This window comes from Pseudophryne corroboree, chromosome 1 (assembly GCF_028390025.1).
Source record: "Pseudophryne corroboree isolate aPseCor3 chromosome 1, aPseCor3.hap2, whole genome shotgun sequence".
Taxonomy (NCBI): Eukaryota; Metazoa; Chordata; class Amphibia; order Anura; family Myobatrachidae; genus Pseudophryne; species Pseudophryne corroboree.
This window is the reverse complement of record NC_086444.1, coordinates 992,004,217-992,024,188: the sequence shown is the minus strand read 5'-3', so window position 1 is coordinate 992,024,188 and position 19,972 is coordinate 992,004,217. Positions and strand designations below refer to the sequence as shown.

Below are 19,972 nucleotides of genomic sequence, written 5' to 3'. Positions count from 1 at the left end.
TTGCTGATGCCAAGGCCAACAACATGACCACCTTCCAAGCAAGAAATTTCAACTCAACCTTGATAAGGGGTTCAAACCAGTGTGATTTTAGGAACTGCAACACCATGTTGAGGTCCCACGTTGGATGTGTAGCACTCCCTTTACAAACGTCTGGACTTCTGGAAGAGAAGCCAATTCCTTCTGAAAGAAAATCGAGAGGGCTGAAATCTGAACCTTAACAGAGCCTAATTTCAGGCCCATATCCACTCCTGTCGGTAGGAAGTGGAGAAAACGACCCAGATGAAAATCTTCCGTAGGTGCATTCTTGGTCTCACACCAAGACACATACTTTTGCCAGATACGGTGATAATGCTTAACCGTCACCTCCGTCATCCCCTTTTTCGCTAGGATTCGGCGTTCAACCGCCATGCCGTCAAACGTAACCGCGGTAAGTCCTGAAATACACAGGGCCCCTGTTGCAACAGGTCTTCCCTCAGAGGAAGAGGCCAGGGATCTCCTGTGAGCATCTCTTGTAGATCTGAGTACCAGGCCCTTCGAGGCCAGTCTGGGACAACGAGTATCGTCTGTACTCTTCTTTGCCTTATGATCCTCAACACCTTTGTGATGAGAGGACGAGGAGGAAACACGTAGACCGATTTGAACACCCACGTTGTTATCAGAGCGTCTACTGCCACTGCCTGAGGGTCCCGAGACCTGGCACAATACCTCCGAAGCTTTTTGTTGAGGCGTGACGCCATCATGTCTATTTGAGGAGTTCCCCAAAGACGTGTTATGTCTGCAAAGACTTCTTGATGAAGTCCCCACTCTCCTGGATGGAGATCGTGTCTGCTGAGGAAGTCTGCTTCCCAGTTGTCCACTCCCGGAATGAAGACAGCCGACAGAGTGCTTACATGATTTTCCGCCCAGCGAAGAATCCTGGTGGCTTCCGCCATCGCGACTCTGCTTCTTGTCCCGCCTTGGCGGTTCACATGAGCCACTGCTGTGACATTGTCTGATTGAATCAGAACCGGTAGGTTTCGAAGAAGACTCTCCGCTTGTCGAAGGCCGTTGTAAATGGCCCTGAGTTCCAACACATTGATGTGTAGACAGGACTCCTGGTCTGACCATAGTCCCTGAAAATTTCTTCCTTGGGTGACTGCTCCCCATCCTCGGAGGCTCGCGTCCGTGGTTACCAGGATCCAGTCCTGAATTCCGAACCGGCGACCCTCCAGCAGGTGAGCACTTTGCAACCACCACAGGAGAGACACTCTGGCCCCTGGGGACAGAGTTAATTTCCGATGTAAGTGCAGATGGGACCCGGACCACTTGTCCAGAAGGTCCCATTGAAAAGTCCTTGCATGGAACCTTCCGAAGGGAATGGCCTCGTAGGCCGCCACCATTTTTCCCAGAACTCGAGTGCATTGGTGAACTGACACCCTTTTCGGTTTTAGCAGGTCTCTGACCATGTTCTGGATGTCCTGGGCTTTCTCTATTGGGAGGAAGACCTTCATTTGTTCCGTATCCAGTATCATACCTAGGAACGGTAGTCGAGTTGTCGGAATCAACTGTGACTTCGGTAGATTTAAAATCCAACCGTGTTGCTGGAGCACTCTCAGAGAAAGCGCCACACTGCTCAGCAATTTCTCCCTTGATCTCGCTTTTATCAGGAGATCGTCCAAGTATGGGATAATTGTGACTCCATGCTTGCGCAGGACCACCATCATTTCCGCCATTATCTTGGTGAAAATCCTCGGGGCCGTGGAAAGTCAAACGGCAACATCTGAAATTGGTAATGACAATCCTGTACAGCGAATCTCAGGTATTCATGATGGGGGGCATATATGGGGACATGCAGTTACGCATCCTTTATGTGCAGAGACACCATAAACTCCCCCTCCTCCATGTTGGCTATTATCGCTCTGAGTGATTCCATTTTGAATTTGAATCTTTTTATGTACAGGTTTAGGGATTTCAGATTCAAAATAGGTCTGACCGAACCGTCCGGTTTCGGGACCACAAATAGGGTTGAGTAGTAACCTCTTCCCTGCTGGTGCAGGGGAACCTTGATTATCACTTGCTGTATAGACAGCGTTTGAATTACAGCTAACACTACATCCCTTTCCGATGTGGAAGCTGGTAGGGCCGATTTCAAAAATCGGCGCGGGGGCACCTCCTCGAATTCCAGTTTGTACCCCTGGGAAACTATTTCCAACACCCAGGGATTCAGGTCTGATCTGACCCAGGTCTGACTGAAAAGTCGAAGACGTGACCCCACCGGTGCGGACTCCCTCAGGGGAGCCCCAGCGTCATGCTGTGGGTTTTGGAGCAGCCGGGGAGGACTTTTGGTCCTGGGCACCTGCCGAAGCAGGTGCTCTTTTGCCTCTGCCCTTACCTCTGGCGAGGAAAGAGGAGCCCCGACCTCTTCTGGACTTGTGCGACCGAAAAGACTGCATCTGATAGGGTGTTACTTTCTTTTGCTGTTGGGGAATATATGGTAAAAAAATTTGATTTACCTGCTGTAGCTGTGGAAACCAGGTCCGTCAGCCCATCCCCAAACAATACCTCACCCTTATAGGGTAGTACTTCCATATGTTTTTTGGAATCCGCATCACCCGTCCATTGGCGAGTCCATAAGGATCTTCTCGCCGAGATAGACATGGCATTGGCCCTAGAAGCTAGCAGTCCAATGTCCCTTTGAGCATCCCTCATAAATAAGACTGCGTCTTTAATATGGGCTAGAGTTAAGAATATAGTATCCTTATCTCTATTATCAAATTGATCTGTCAGCTCATCTGTCCAAGCTGCAATTGCGCTACACACCCATGCCGACGCAATTGTCGGTCTTAGCACAGCACCTGTATGAGAATAAATACAGTTTAAGGTAGTTTCTTGCCTGCTATCTGCAGGGTCCTTAAGGGCCGCTGTGTCAGGAGACGGTAGCGCCACTTTCTTGGACAAGCGCGTCAGGGCCTTGTCCACAGTGGGGGGTGATTCCCAAATCTCCCTGTCCTGCTTAGGGAAGGGGTATGCCATATAAATTCTTTTGGGGATCTGCGGTCTCTTTTCCGGAGTCTCCCAAGCTTTTACAAAGAAATCATTTAATTCATGAGATGTGGGAAACTTAATTATCTGTTTCTTTTCCTTAAACATGTGTACCCTTGTGTCGGGGACCGAGGGTTCATCCTCAATATGCAACACATCCCTTATTGCCACAATCATACACTGAATGGTTTTAGTCACCCTAGGGTGCAATTTTACTTTGTCATAGTCGACACTGGAATCAGAATCCGTGTCGGTAGTAGTGTCTTGTGTTAAGGGACGCTTTTGAGACCCCGACGGGCCCTGTGAGTCGGTCCAATCCGAGGATTGACCCCCTGATGTCCCCCCCTAAGTCAGCCTTATCAAGCCTTTTATGTAAAGATGCCACACTTGCATTCAACATATGCCACATGTCCATCCATTCCAGAGTCGGCACAACCGACGGGGGGACACCACTCATTTGCTCCACCTCCTCCTTGGAGAAGCCTTCCGCTTCAGACATGTCGACACCACGTACCGACACCCCACACACACAGGGATTAACCTCAAGGGGACAAAACCCCAACCAGGCCCTTAGGAGAGACAGAGAGAGAGTATGCCAGCACACACCCAGCGCTTAATAACACTGTGGAAAAATATGACCAGATAGCCCTTTTTTATATAATAATATTCCAATTCCCACTCACTGCGTTGCCAATGTGCCCCCCTCCTCTTTTTTCCAGCTTGTGAATTTCAGCAGGGGAGAAACCAGGGAGCCAGCGTTCAGCATGCAGCCTCTGTGGAGAAAATGGCGCTGGTTAGTGCTGAGGATCAAGCCCCGCCCACCCGACGGCGGGCTTCGGTCCCAGTGCTTTTTTTATTAAAATGGCGGGGGATTCTTGGATTTACTGCCTCCACAGCCTAATCCATCTTAACATGCCCAGAAGTGAGGAATATTGCTGCCCAGGGCGCCCCCCCCCAGCGCCCTGCACCCTTCAGTGCTGCTCTGTGAGTGTATAGTGGGAGCAATGGCGCGCAGCGCCTTACCTTATGAAGATCTGATGTCTTCTGCCGCCTGATGTCTTCTGCCTTCTCATACTCACCCGGCTTCTATCTTCGGCATCTGTGAGGAGGACTGCGGCGCGGCTCCGGGACGAACCCCAGGTGAGACCTGTGTTCCGACACCCTCTGGAGCTAATGGTGTCCAGTAGCCTAGAAACAGAGCCCAACCGTAAAGCCAGCCCTGCTTCTCTCTCCTCAGTCCCACGATGCAGGGAGCCTGTTGCCAACAGGACTCTCTGAAAATAAAAAACCTAACAAAAATTCTTTTAAAACAGAAAACTCTGGAGAGCTCTCTGCAGTGTACCCTTTCTCCTCTGGGCACAGAATCTAAATGAGGTCTGGAGGAGGGGCATAGAGGGAGGAGCCAGTGCACACCCATAGTCAAAGTTCTTTTTAGGTGCCCTATCTCCTGCGGAGCCTGTCTATACCCCATGGTCCTTACGGAGTCCCCAGCATCCTCTAGGACGTAAGAGAAAATATCACTTAGCTTCCTGTGTATGATCCGGTGTATGATCCGGGCTCTGCGTCGACCAGGAGTTGACTGCCGTAATGATCTCTCTGCGTCGGTAAGAGAATAATATTCGGACTCCTTGAGAGGATCGAAAACCAACTCGTCACGGCCAATCTAGAGCTTAATCAACAGAGCGATCAGCACATGAGAAGAATACCATTATCTCAGCATTCATGGATATACATAATGTAATACACAATAAAACACACATATCCCAACCATGCATCTATAAACATATATCTACATATATATACATATAGATATAACCTATACGCAAGTGGATTGTCCAGACCTGTCAGGTCCCTAGTGACAGTAATGTGTTGTGAATGTGTATGACCATGTACTGACGTGCTCCTGATGTGGATCTACCAGGAACGTTATGGTCGACAGAAACTGAGTAAATGTCGACAGCAAGGAATAGTAAGCGGGCAAAAAATAATAATCTTGGAACCCCCGAGGGGTCTGAGGGAAGTATACATATACAATTTCAAAAACACTCCCCCCACATATACCTATAAAATATATATATATATATATATATTTTTTTTTTTTTTATTATATATATATATATATATATATATATATATATATATATATATATATATATATATATATATACACATACATACACACACACACAAATACAGGTACAAGGCAATACCAGCCTGTTAATTTTTTTACCCCGGAAATACCGTTGATGCCGACAGGGCATCCACCAACAACTGTCTCCCCTAGCGTGTTTACTTGTTTTCAAGCACACAAAACCAACCTGCCAATACTTAATTTTTTCCACAGCAGCTTGTGACAAAGCCATTACACCTGTCGACATATGTCGACTAACCGATAGTGGGTAATAAACAGGGAAACAGTGAATTTATGTATCACAACAATTATGCGTCCATTATTAAACATAATGCTATATGACACCCATATAGCATTAATAACACTGTGCCCCCCCTCCTTCTTACTATACAGTAAATCCTGGTGGGGACCTGAGAAAAATGGCGCTGACTCCTCTGTGAGGGCTAAGCACCGCCCCCTCCCAGCGCGCTTAAGCCCGCTCAATTATATAAATATATAATACACTAAAAACTAGCTGGAGACCTTATATACAGGGGGTAACCCCCTGTATAACTTACTTTTTGTCCCAACGCAGCCCAGGGCGCCCCCCCCTGCGCCCTGCACCCACGGAAGCCGATGGTGTGTGGGAGCTATGGACCGCAGCGTGCACGCTGCGGTCTCCCGGCGGGGCGAAGACACCCGGTGTCCGGGTATGTTCCCCCACCCGGGATCCTTTCATAAATGCCACCCAGGGCGCTCCCCCCCAGCGCCCTGCACCCTGCAGGCCGATGGAGAGCGGGAGCAGAGAGCGCAGCGCTACCGCTGCTGCTCCCTCCCGTTCGCGGTGCACTGGCGGGGCGGGCACCGAAGCATGTCCCCCCCGCCACTGATTTCATCTGTTAAATGCTGCCGAGGGCGCTCCCCCCCAGCCCCCTGCAGGCCCGGTGGAGTGCGGGAGCCGTGAGCGCAGCGCTACCGCTGCTGCGCTCTCCCGTTCACGGCGCACTGGCGGGGCGGGCACCAAAGTATGTCCCCCCGCCAGTGAAATACAGATTTTATGTTATATGCTGCCCAGGGCGCTCCCCCCCCCAGCGCCCTGCACCCTGCAGGTGATGGTAAGCGCGGGAGCAAGGAGCGCAGCACTACCGCTGTCTCTCCCCCCTGCAGCACCCTGGCGGGGTGAACATACGCTGTGCCCAGGCACCGTAATATGTCCCCCGCCAGCCTTGTAGACCGTCAGCAACATGCCCCCAGGGCGCTCCCCCCCAGCGCCCTGCACCCTGCCAGAGACGTTGGTGTGTGGGAGCCTGGAGCGCAGCGCTACCGCTGCTGTTACCTCCGTTACTGAAGTCTTCTGCCGTCACTGAAGTCTTCTTTTCTTCCAATACTCACCCGTTCTTCTGGCTTCTGTGAGGGGATTGACGGCGCGGCTCCGGGAACAAGCAGCTAGGCGCACCAAGTGATCGAACCCTCTGGAGCTAATGGTGTCCAGTAGCCGAGAAGCAGAGCCTTTAAACTAAGAAGAAGTAGGTCCTGCTTCTCTCCCCTCACTCCCACGATGCAGGGAGCCTGTAGCCAGCAGGTCTGCCTGAAAATAAAAAAAATAACATAAAGTCTTTCAGAGAAACTCAGGAGTGCTCCCCTAGTGTGTGTCCCATCACTCCTGGGCACAAAGTCTAACTGAGGTCTGGAGGAGGGGCATAGAGGGAGGAGCCAGTTCACACCCAGTTTAAATCTTTATAGTGTGCCCAAGCTCTTGCGGATCCCTCTATACCCCATGGTCCTTTTGGAGTCCCCAGCATCCTCTAGGACGTATGAGAAACTAATGGAAATTACATGGACAAAAATGATGGGACCCTTAACCTGTATTTTGTTGCACAATCTTTAGAGGCAAATCACTGCAATCAAGTGATTTCTGTAGCTCTCCATGAGACCTCTGCACCTGTCAACCGGTAGCTTGTCCCACTCTTCCTGAGCAAATTGTTCCAGCTGTCTCAGGTTTCGTGGGTGCCTTTTCGAGGCTGCATGTTTCTGCTCTTTCCATAGATGTTTGGTAGAATTTAGATCAGGGGTCAAAGAAGGCCATTTCAGAACTGTCCAATGTTTGTTGTTATCCATTCTCGTGCTTTTAGTTGTGTGTTTTGGATCATTATCCAGTTGAAAGCAAAAAAAATCTACGACTGAGACCAACCTTTCCTACACTAGGCCATATGTTGCTCTCCAGAATGCCTTGATAGTCTTAAGATAACTTTGTGCACAGCAAAGACTGAAGGCAACCCATTCCAGATGCAGCAAAGCAGCCCCAAAATATAAGCAGCCCTCCTCCATTTTTCACAATAGGTATGGTGTTCATTTCTTTGCCAGCTTCATTTTTTCATTTGTGAGCTGATGTGACTTACTAAAGAGCTCCAGTTTTCATCCATACGTCCAAATAACATTCTACCAGAAGCTCTGTGCCAATATGCATTTTAGCTAATTCCAGAGTGGATTTTTAATGTTGTTGTTTTTATTTCAAAAGTGGGAGTCCTCCTGGGTCTTCTTCCATGGAGCCCACTATCACTCAGAAAGCATCAAATGGTGCGATCAGACACGACCATACCTTGACCTTGGAGTTCAGCTTGCAAATCTCTAGAAGTTTTCATTTGCTCTTTTTCTACCATTCTCACTAACCTTTTGTTGAATCTTCAGTCTATTTTCCTCTTACAGCAGCAGCCAGAGAGGTTGGCTACAGTCCCATTGACTTTACACTTTTTAATAATATTTGCAATTGTAGTCACAGGAATATCAAGCTAATTGAAGGTAGTCTTGTAGCCTTTACCTTTAACAAGTCTGTCTAGAATTGTCTCTTGATAGACTCGGACATCTCTCTCCTTTTCTTTCTCTGGCCCATGTTCAGCGTGGTGCACACACGGATACCAAACAGTGACTACTTTTCTCCATTTAAATAGACTAAATGAGTGATTAAAATATTGAAGACGTGTTATGCTATTTCAAGAAAGCAATTTGTTTGAAATATCACGATAAGCCAACTGTTTATTATCTTTCCTAAATAGTACCAACAGGCCATTTGAGAATAAGGAATCTTTGCTCTATTCTATGACATACCAAAGGCATGCAAATATACATGAGACATCACTTTTCAGAAGGAATACAGCATTGTTTCAATAAGCTGTAAGGGTACCAAAAATATGTACATGTCCTTTTATTGGGCCATTGTATATCTAAAATAAGTTTGAGACAAAGGGGGGAAATCAATTAGCTGCAAAGAAACATCGGGAGCGGAAAACTTAAATTTTTTGCAGTTTTTCCCCAATGTTTCTCAGATATTATATTTTGGGCTATCCTATTAGGATCATCTGGAGGGGGGGGGGGGGGGAGAATTCTTCTAAAAGACACACAGGATCAGTGAAACCTGTGCGTTTTTGCATGATAACTGGGCTGATTTGGTTTCACCTGCCTGATAAACTAAGGCCCCCGTCGACTTATTGGGGCTAACTGGATAGCCCCCGGCAGGACAATAACCACAGTAATTTAGCGCAAGCAACTACATACCCTCCAAATAGTCTACAAATATTTGTATTCTGTAAATTCAGATTGGCTTGTATTCCTTAGTGTTAGCATTATTCAAAGGATAATAATCAGTTTATCAGTTATGAAGTTCCCCAATATAAAAAAAAAAAAAAACAATCAATTGCAGGAAACATGATGCACAGAGTGATGTTCAGTACACGTTTGCAGCATAACAGAAGGCTGAAATGAGGCTTTGATTACACCTATCTCACTCTTTGTAAGTGGTAGCCCCATGGTGACGAACAAAATATAGATTTCCTGGATGCGAGGATATAAAAATGCTTTCAGGATATATTAAAACAACAACATGGGAAATGGAACAAGTGATTGCAGTGAAAATAAGACATATATGTATTTCTTGCACAAATATTTAACTTTTCATTTCTGTTTGACATCTATTATACGGATTTCCATTCTGCATTTTCCCTGTTGGTACATGAATTACATTTGTAGGATTTGGAGGTTTTTGCTGTGCCTTAATAACCATCCTCTTGAGATGTTCACATAAATAAACGCAATTTGTCTCCAAGCTTCATTTGTAGCAGTGGCATCACATAGATCCATTAACATTTTCATGCACATTGCTTCTATTTAATGTCTCGGAATCCAGAGTGGGGAAATACATAACGTAATGCAAAATTAATTAATTCATTAATTAATATAACAACTTGACTATAATGTACCCAAGTTAGGAGCCCATGTTAAGGAATGAGGCGAGAGATTCGGGTCACCTGATCTGTGCAATGGAAAACTCAGGTCAAGCTGTCTCTTTTAAAAACTGCACAGATCTTCCTGTACCTGTACATAGTGTTCCTTCTGGGCTGTTTCAGCAGGGTGCACACCATGCCCATTTTCAGTGCACCCTGCAGGACCATAAATTGCACCCTTGTATACAGAATGCAACAGTCAGAGGGGAGGCATTTGATATGCCGGCCGTCGGGATCCCGGCGCTCAGCATACCGGCGCTGGGATCCCGACAGCCGGCATACCGACAACTATTCTCCCTCTTGGGTGCTCCACGACACCCCTGGAGGGAGAATAAATAGCGCGGCATGTTTTGCGCTCGCCCAGCTGCCGGCCGTTGGTATCCCGGCACTGGTATGCTGGGCGCCAGGATCCCGACAGCCGGCATAACGTAGTAGAACCAGTCAGAGTGCATGTTACAATGTAGTTGCCTACTACTTGCCCACCTCTGAAATTGTAACACAATTTCTATCCTTAGTGAAGTGGATGGCAGAGGAGGGACTGTAAATGGCATCACTGCTGCGGCTGCCGGCATAACGCAGCACTCTGATAAAGAGGGAAAGAACAGGGTAAACAGTGAGCATGTACTGCTTACACTATTTCCCTAGTAGAGAACAGACTTTTATTTGTACCTATATATTTTAACCCTCTGCTTAACTTTTCTGTTTTATAACACATAAGGACATTCAATTGAAGTCGGATCCATTCCGACATTCATTTGTCGGAATGCATCCGACCTGGGCTAGTCAATGTATTCTCAATTCGACTTTAAAAAAAGTCGAATTGAGATGCGGGAGCTTTCTCCCCCGTCTGCCCGCGGCTCTTCCCCGTCTCTCTGCCTCTCCCCGTCCCTCCTCTCCCCATCCTCGCATCACAGCCGCCGCTCAAGGCGGCATCCACCCGGCTCCAGCAAGCGAGGTGAACGCTGCTGTGAGCGGCGGCTGTGACATCCTCCGACGCTGCTCTCCCCGTCTGCCTGCCCGCGGCTCTCCCCGTCTCTTCTCCCGCATCTCACTGCGACTTTCTTTAAAGTCGAATTGAGATGGTCGAAAAGGGGGCCAAAACTTTTTCGACACAAGCACATGGATCTGCAGCTATTTCGCCGATCCACGTGCTTTTCGACAAGTCGAATTCCTCGACTTGTCGAATAATTTGGGGTTAGATTGAATAGGTCGGAACCCCTTCTGACCTAAAAAAGTCGAAAACTGACGTCTTTTTGACAGACGGCAGCTTTCGACTTCAATTGAATATACCCCTATATCTACTTCAGCACTGGAGGAGACATTATTATCTACCTATTTATATGCTAGTCGATTTAAGAAGACTGGACATATACAGTATGTTTATCAGTACAGATGTTGGGTGTTACATGTGTGTCCTATATGTATATAGGGGTATATGATACACGAAGAGGAAAATATATGTATAAAAACTATAAACATATGCGCTATGCTTTGTGCGCAAAGCATCACATCAAAAATGTTCCCTTCAACAATAAAAAGTGCCACCCTCAATGATCAGCACCCTGCCCTGAAAAAAAAATCCTAGAGTAAACACTATGTACAAATCTACTGTATGTGTGGTGGGTACACACTAGGCGATGTGCTCCGTTGTCATTGTTTCTACTGAACACACACAGATTTCACTGTGATCCTGTGTGATTACCTGTGTAATTAATATGTGTCCAGAATTAAAGGGATGAGGTGGCAACCCTATACAGTAGATGTGTGCCATGCATACGACAGCCTACATAGTATTTTGTAGGAGGATGATATAGGGTAGTTTGCAGATGCTAATGTATATAAAGAGCAGACAGCGCATGTTAATGTAACAGGCAATAGTCTGGATCACCTTTCTCCCTGCAACCAATGCATATTCATTTTTTTTTACTAATACCCCTTTTACACCACCTGAAATATTCCGGGATTATGCACGGGAGCACGCAAAATCCCGGGACTGCAGGTGGTGTAAAACCCCGGGTCCACTTTCCCGGGAATCCAACCCGGCACATACGCAGGGTTGGACACGAGTAAGACCCGGGAAGGAGGCGGTGTAAATGGGTAAGCCGGATCAGCCGACCCGGCACCCATTTACAGCACGGCAAACCTCCCGTACCGCAGTGTCCGGTGGGCGGTCGGGAGGCTGAGGGTCACGGAGCACGCTGTATGCAGACAGCGGCGCCGTGCTGGTTGCCATGCTGCAGCTGGAGACATGGCACATGCTGTCTATGCAGACAGCAGCGCCATGTCTGGTGCCTGGAAGCGCCGGAGGCTGGGGGCAGCACAGCAGCTTCCAGATTGCTGTGCTTGCCCCCGGCGGGACGCTCCGGAGTCCCGATCTGAAGTGTGGGCCGGCGCTTGAAGATGACATCATCTCTAAGCGCCGGCCCACAAGACACTGCACCCGAGTGCAGTGTAAACGGTGCCGATCCGGGAATATCCCGGATTGGCACTGCAGTGAAATGGGGGGGGGGGGACGACGAGTCCCAGGTCTGACACGGCTTGGAACCGTGTTCCAAATCCTGGGTCAGACCCGGGATTTTGGTGTAAAAGGGGTATAACAAGCCAAGAGATCAAGTGCACCTTTCATTCACTTAGCTCTCCAGGGCAAACTGATAGGCCCTACACACTGGCCGACATCAGTCAAAGATATGAACGATACCGTTCATATCTTTGAGTGTGGAGGCTCCAGCGATGAACGATGCGCGGCCCCGCGCTCGTTCATTGCTGGTCCCCCGTCGGCTGTACATGCAGGCCAATATGGACGATCTCGTCCATATCTGCCTGCACTTCAATGCAGCCGGGTGACGGGGGGAGTGAAGAAACTTCACTCCCCCCGTCACTGCCCCTCCGCCGCCGGGTCGGCCGTATCCGCCGTCGGGCAGCTCGGCGGCGGATCGGCCAATGTGTAGGGCCCTAAAGGTGCATTTTTGTGTTTTTGCTATAGGCCTACTTAATTTGCACTCGCTGTGGAGGCTTCCATTGTATAACAGGAATCAATCACTCTTACGAATAACAATCCAAGACAGGGATAAACAATAGCTAAATTGAAAAATCACACAAGTTCCAATTAAACCCAGATTGTTAACCATTGCAGACCAGTCATGGTCCTAGTGTTCAGAAGTTTCCTGATCTCGTGTGCCCAGATAAATAATGGGGAGGCAATCACAAGACCACCTGTCGGGATCCCGGGCACAATGCTGAAATCCAGACAGGCGGTGAAATGCCGCCGCCAGAATACCGGCGCCACAGGCTTTGCTCCCTCTGTGGGTGTCCACAAAACCCATAGAGGGAGAACAGATTCTGTGGAGAGCGCAGCGAGTCACCGTGCCCGCAGTATTCTAGCGATTGCCCCGCTGCCAGCATACTGGTGGCCGGGATCCAGCTGTTGGGATTATGAAAGCCGGGATCCCGGGCGCCAGTAAAACGGTTTGTATTCCAAATGATGCTACAGCTGCAGTAACATCACACGCAGTGAGACTATGCAAGTCATTATAATTATGTTTTCTACAAAGTCTGGGAAGCATTGAGGGCCTCCTGTGTTTAAGAATGTAACAGTGTTAATGAAGGAGTCAATTGCAGGGAGCTGTCAAATCAGTAGTAGGGCTATAATTTCAAACACACTTCAGAAGCGGATGTATTCCCATACAGACAATCAAAAGTATTTAAAGCAGTATTCATAGGCCTTTATTTTCAGCAGAGTGCTACAGAAAGGGCTTTCATCAGTAGGTAATATACATTAAAAAACAAACAAATAGTGAGTTACCTTTAATATCCAATGGATAAATTACAAAATACACACAAGCAACCCCAATGATCAGGCAACAAGTAAATAATAAAATAAATACACATCTTTGGGGAAGAAAAAAAATCATACATGGTACATAGTACATTCATCTAGTGGAGCCCACACACCTGTCACAGGTTATGACAATCCAAGTTGTATGCATTGCCATTTCATACCTCCCAACATGACCCTCTCCAGGAGGGACAGAATGCTCTGATCCTGGACTTCCCTCTTAATTGATGATTGCCATCACCTGTGCTGAAACATCTTTCCAATCCATTACCTGTTCAAAACAGGTGATGGCAATCATAACTTAAGAGAAAAGTCCAGAAGCAGAGCATTGTGTCCCTCCTGGTGAGGGTCATGTTGGGAGGTATGCCGTTTGTAGTTTTAAATGAATCTAACAATGTAAATTGTGCGGCTGATTCTATACAGTAATACTAATATTACACTACTGCATAGGTTCTCAAACTCGGTCTTCAGGACCCCACACAGTGCATGTTTTGCAGGTAACCCAGCAGGTGCACAGGTGTATTAATTACTCACTGACACATTTTAAATGGTCCACATGTGGAGCTAATTATTTCACTTGTGATTCTGTGAGTAGAACTGCAAAACATGCACCGTGTGGGGTCCTGAGAACCAAGTTTGAGAACCTATGCACTACTGTATACATATATTCAGACAGGTTAACAAATGCATAAAAAGGAACAGTCACTAACTAGTTTAATTTGATTATTTAACCTGTGCTAAATTCAGGGTGAGGAAAGCAGGACAGCAAACAAACCAGATACATGATAGTGAAATCTAATAGTACAGCAGCAGTTAAACAACGCACAAACTTCAAACAATAAAATTACGTACATATAACAAGGTTACAGCTATAAACTAACCCTGAATAGCCAGTGAAATATACTCGGTTTGCTTATTTACCAATAAACAATGCTCTAAGAAACAAATATTCATTTCACTATATAAACCTACATTACAAATGAACAACATGCTGCTGTCCATGTGTAGTACGTAGTGAAATGGCATAACTCACATTGCGATGTCATGGCATGTTTAAAATTCAAAACCTCACCGCACTTCTGGCACCAGTTTATTCACTAAATCTCACTGTGTAAATGAGAGCTCAGCAACCTGCAAGTGAGCTACAATATTAGGGGTGCTTTTATCAATAAATCACATTTGCAATGCGATTTGCAATTACACTTAAAATTTCTCTTTTCGGGGAATATTCCACAAGTATTTATGGGCCCCTATGTCCCACTAGACTAAAAAGTTGAAAGCGTGTAAAGAGGGGGCAAATAATAAAACTAGCTCAGGATGCATCTGGCAGAGGTGCAGCGAGAGCAGAAAGGTGTTAGGAGTGCAGCGTGGCACCAACAGAGAAGCACATATTTTATTATATTAAATGGTTTTAGGATAAAATTACAAAGAAAAAATGAAGACGTATAGTGCGCTGAATAGCTGCCTAATAACTGTTTAGTGATAAAAAGGTGTCACCACACACCCAGAAACAATATCCTAAGAAAAAATGTATATCACCAAGCTGTCTTCAGGCGCCGACAGAATTCACATATGAACACTTCTGGGGGACAAGTTTGTTATCAATTTTTTTAACCCTCAAACATAAAAACAAAATAGTGTAATACTGTTTACATTCAACCAAATTCTCGTATAAAATGTAGGTAGAATCCGTACCATCTGGTATTGTCTACCGTTAAGTAGACAATCTGCGCATCAAAAGGGAGAGGATTTAATCCTTAATGAGACTTCACCTCTTCATCCATACATTTCTCCATTGTTGGATTTCATAAAGGAGATATAAGCAAATATGGTGTAATACCGCTTTTTTAATGTAAATAATAAAAACCAGAGTACATGACTGGACTCTCACCATATAGAAGAAAAACAAGGCAGAATGAAAATATAACCAGGCGTCCTCGCGATTCCTCCTATGGATCCGTTCCAGACACCTCTGTCCCCACACAGCTTGAGCCAACGCGTTTCAATAATTTCAAGTATCTTTTTCAAGGCATAAGCTTTCACCTCCAAAGGATATCCCTTTATACCCCCCTTGGTGATGACATCACTTCCAATACACAAGACCTATTACCAGACATGGATTTGCTATCCTCTAAAAAATCTATATGTTCTATTGACATAAGTTCGTTCCAAATGTCCTCTCCGGATGTTTATTAATCCCCTTTCTGGCGCCAAATCATTCCCCCATCTGAGATCGCCCCACTTCCGTGTTTGCGTTCCATTGGCTGACGTCACATCCGGTCGCGGTCTGTATATGCGTTCCACCGCTACTTCCAATAACGTCACTTCCGGTGACGGGCCGTATGCGCATTCCCCCATCGTTACAGGTACGTTGCAATTCAAACAGTTTGTATAAGAGAGAGTGCCTCACACCGGAACAGATAGTCCTCATATATTTGGCACCGCCATCTTTGGAGGGATAATTCTGGACTTAGTGCAATTTTGGAATATATGAACTTAACGGTAGACAATACCAGATGGTACGGATTCTACCTACATTTTATACGAGAATTTGGTTGAATGTAAACAGTATTACACTATTTTATTTTTATGTTTTTATGTTTGAGGGTTAAAAAAGTTGATGACAAACTTGTCCTCCAGAAGTGTTCATATGTGAATTTTGTCAGCGCCTGAAGACAGCTTGGTGATATACATTTTTTCTTAGGATAAAATTACTTTTAAATTAGTAACCAAATCAAATTAGTTAGTAAATACATTCAAAATAATGCAGCATAATATATAAAAAAACAAAAACAAAACCGCAACAAAATCTGAAATAAATAATAAATGTAGGATAAGTGCCTATTACTTTAATTAACTGGCAAAATTATAAGCTGAAAGAACATAACCTGGACAACTAAGACCAAAGCCCATGTATTCCCCTAGAAAATAATGTAAATTTTGTACTGTACCTCTGTTTTTAATGACAGTCCACTGTTAAAGAAAATAGCAGACACCGCAATATATGTTATGGTAATTTCTGGCTTCAATGGTCCTAAAAAAGTAAACAAACAATGAATTTAGCATTAACATTTATAAGCATTATTGTGGGTGTTGAACATAAAATGTTAAAGAGCAAGTTTATACTGAAAACAAACAGGCCAATCCCGCAGTTTAAGCCAAACAACTACTGACAAGAGCATATGTCCAATCTGCCTGCATATATGAGTGACCAGTTCAGAGCAAATATGGCCTGTTAGTGCACAGATTTATACAGTTAGGACAGATGTACCAAGTCTTGGAGAGAAAGAAAAGTAGAGAAAGATAAATTACCAGCCAATCAGCTCCTTACTTTTATTTTTCAAATAGCCTGTAACATGGCAGTTACGAGCTGATTGTCTGGTACTTAATCTCTCTCCATTTTGTCACTCTCCGAGGCTTAGTACATCTTATATACACCCTTATCAATGGATCTGATCCACCTATTAGAAGGTTTCTCACCCTGAGAGACTAAGAGATAAGTAGTGCGCTCCCAGTAAAAAATTTCCAGCCGAGTGGGGGCTGTCTAATACTTTGCAATAATTAAAAATGTTGCTATAATATTTTAAAGACTGTTGCGGATTTTGGAGGAGCTCATAGCTGAGCTCTGTATCAGTCACATGACCACATTGCTGATTACTCTGTGCTGAGGGCTCACTCAGGGGAGCAAACTGATTGGTACCATCAGAGTGCCAGGTGGCATGTAAAAGGAGCTTGGTGGAACACCCGTAAAACTGTATGAGTCTGAGAAAACTTAGGGGTTAATTCAATTATCTGCATACAGGGATATGCCGCATTTACAGCACCTCCTGGGCGGTAAAGGGAGGCATTGTGGTGCTGTAGGTGGCATTTTTACGCCATTACAGTGAAAACCGTCCCCCTCGCAGCTATGCCACTTGACCCCTTAGCCTATGGTGGTTCTTAATCGCAACCCTCAGCTTTAAAGGATGTCTGTCTGTGGAAGCAGGAGGGATAATTACTGACCAGTAAAAGATTACCTCACCTGTGCATGATTACAGAAACCCACTAAAAACATAGCCTGTTGGTGGCATTTGAGGACTAGAGTTAAGAACTTCCTGGCCTATAGCAATGGTACATTAACAAATGTAATGTGTGTAGCAGATATCTTTTTCCAGTTATACTGTACTGCATGCATTACATAGCATCATATTATGCTGTACACACAAGGTATTCCGATAGAAGGGCCTTCCTACCACTATGACTGTTATTACCCAGTTTGTCTTATCATTGTGTCCAGTGGTAAAGCGCAACGGAATTTGCTGGGCTCTATAAGAAACTGTTAATTAATAAATAAGAGCACTCAGGGGGTATTTAGCTTGTTTTGATGCATATTTAATAAAGGTTTTTTTTTTCTTCTGGTTACCCCAAAGGCAAATCTCACCATAAATAAGATGGCCAAATATTAAGGGGAAAAAAAAAAGTTAAAAAGGGATAAAACTCAAAAGTGCTAGGATCTATACAATTACTTCCTGCAGTAAACCATAGCTCGTGAGTTAAGTGTCCGGAGCTATGCAATTATTGCCTGCTGTAACATCACGACTAGTCAAGGAGGCACTAGATAACGCGGAGGATGGGAGCAGAAATGCAGAAGAAGTGCAGCCGCTGGGCTTATCGCAGGCTGTATCTGAACAGCTTCAAGCACTGTACCCCGGGAACTAAGACCCTGCAGTAAGTCTAGGCTAAAGGCCCATACACACTGGGCGATTTCGAGCTCAAAGTAGTTCACTTTTGGCATTTTGAGCTCAAACTCGGCCAGTGTGTATCGTCGCGGGTCGCCACCATCCGTCGGGCTGTTTGAACAACTGAGTGAATAACTTTCCACAGTCTCTCTCCTCCCCCCCATCCCGTCCCCCCGTGAACATCGCTGGGCACAGGAAAATAGCTCAGTGTGTATGCACAAAGTTATTTTCCTGCCAGCGATGTTCACGATCATCGCTGTGCATACACGCTGGGCAACCTTAACTCAATCACCCCCAAAAATACAAACAATGGAGGTGTAAAAGCCATCTTGGTCATCAAATATCTAACTATAACAGGTATCAGGACCCAGATAATAGCAGCGGTATCCGGACTCCAGGTCAACAGCACTTAGGTCGACACCCATCAGGTCGATGACTATTGGTCGACAGCGAATAGGTCAACACCAGAAATAGATCAACACTGCCATTAGGTCTACATGAACAAGTGCGACATGGAGAAAGGTCAACATGAATTTTTCACTTTTTTTTTTCTTTTTTTGAACTGTCATATTTTACGATCCACGTGGACTACGATTGGGAACGGTAACCTGCAGAGCGCAGCGGTAGTGGAGCGAGGCACCTTGCCCGAAGCTTGTTCGCCATGCAAGGGGCGTGGTGCACTAATTGGGGTTCCCGGTCACTTTACAAAGAAAACGACACCAAAAAAACAAAAAACCGATGTCGACATTTTTCCATGTCGACCTTGTTCAGGTCGACCTGATGGCCAGGTCGACCTATTTCTGGTGTTGATCAATAGGCGTCGACCCAATGCCTGTCGACCCTGAGTCCCATACCCAATAGCAGCTATCCGTAGATGTTAACAGTTAGGGAACATTGCTTATTTGGTGAAATGTGATAAATTCCTATAGTAGCAGGTAAGTACTGTAGGACAAAATATTGCAGTTGATGATATATAACTAACATGTATCATACATGGGACTATAAATAAGAATTTACTTACCGATAATTCTATTTCTCATAGTCCGTAGTGGATGCTGGGGACTCCGTCAGGACCATGGGGAATAGCGGCTCCGCAGGAGACAGGGCACAAAAGTAAAAGCTTTAGGATCAGGTGGTGTGCACTGGCTCCTCCCCCTATGACCCTCCTCCAAGCCTCAGTTAGGATACTGTGCCCGGACGAGCGTACACAATAAGGAAGGATTTTGAATCCCGGGTAAGACTCATACCAGCCACACCAATCACACTGTACAACCTGTGATCTGAACCCAGTTAACAGCATGATAACAGCGGAGTCTCTGAAAAGATGGCTCACAACAATAATAACCCGATTTTTGTAACAATAACTATGTACAAGTATTGCAGACAATCCGCACTTGGGATGGGCGCCCAGCATCCACTACGGACTACGAGAAATAGAATTATCGGTAAGTAAATTCTTATTTTCTCTGACGTCCTAAGTGGATGCTGGGGACTCCGTCAGGACCATGGGGATTATACCAAAGCTCCCAAACGGGCGGGAGAGTGCGGATGACTCTGCAGCACCGAGTGAGAGAACTCCAGGTCCTTCTCAGCCAGGGTGTGCCCCTGGCCAAGTAGTAGCTCGGCAAAGTTGTAAAGCCGAGACCCCTCGGGCAGCCGCCCAAGATGAGCCCACCTTCCTTGTGGAATGGGCATTTACATATTTTGGCTGTGGCAGGCCTGCCACAGAATGTGCAAGCTGAATTGTACTACACATCCAACTAGCAATCGTCTGCTTAGAAGCAAGAGCACCCAGTTTGTTGGGTGCATACAGGATAACAGCAAGTCAGTTTTCCTGACTCCAGCCGTCCTGGAAACCTATATTTTCAGGGCCCTGACAACATCTAGCAACTTGGAGTCCTCCAAGTCCCTAGTAGCCGCAGGTACCACAATAAGCTGGTTCAGGTGAAACGCTGACACCACCTTAGGGAGAAACTGGGGACGAGTCCGCAGCTCTGCCCTGTCTGAATGG

General features: G+C 45.9%; 1 protein-coding gene across 1 annotated transcript in view; it reads right to left on the bottom strand.

Annotated features, from left to right (window-relative positions):
* The window catches only part of SLC10A7 (solute carrier family 10 member 7), a 384,092-nt gene that overhangs the window by 312,593 nt on the left and 51,527 nt on the right, over window positions 1–19,972 (bottom strand). Inside the window, exon 2 of the mRNA XM_063920592.1 lies at window positions 16,195–16,277. Within this exon, the coding sequence (XP_063776662.1) occupies window positions 16,195–16,277 (83 nt within the window). The remainder of the gene's footprint in view (window positions 1–16,194; window positions 16,278–19,972) is intronic.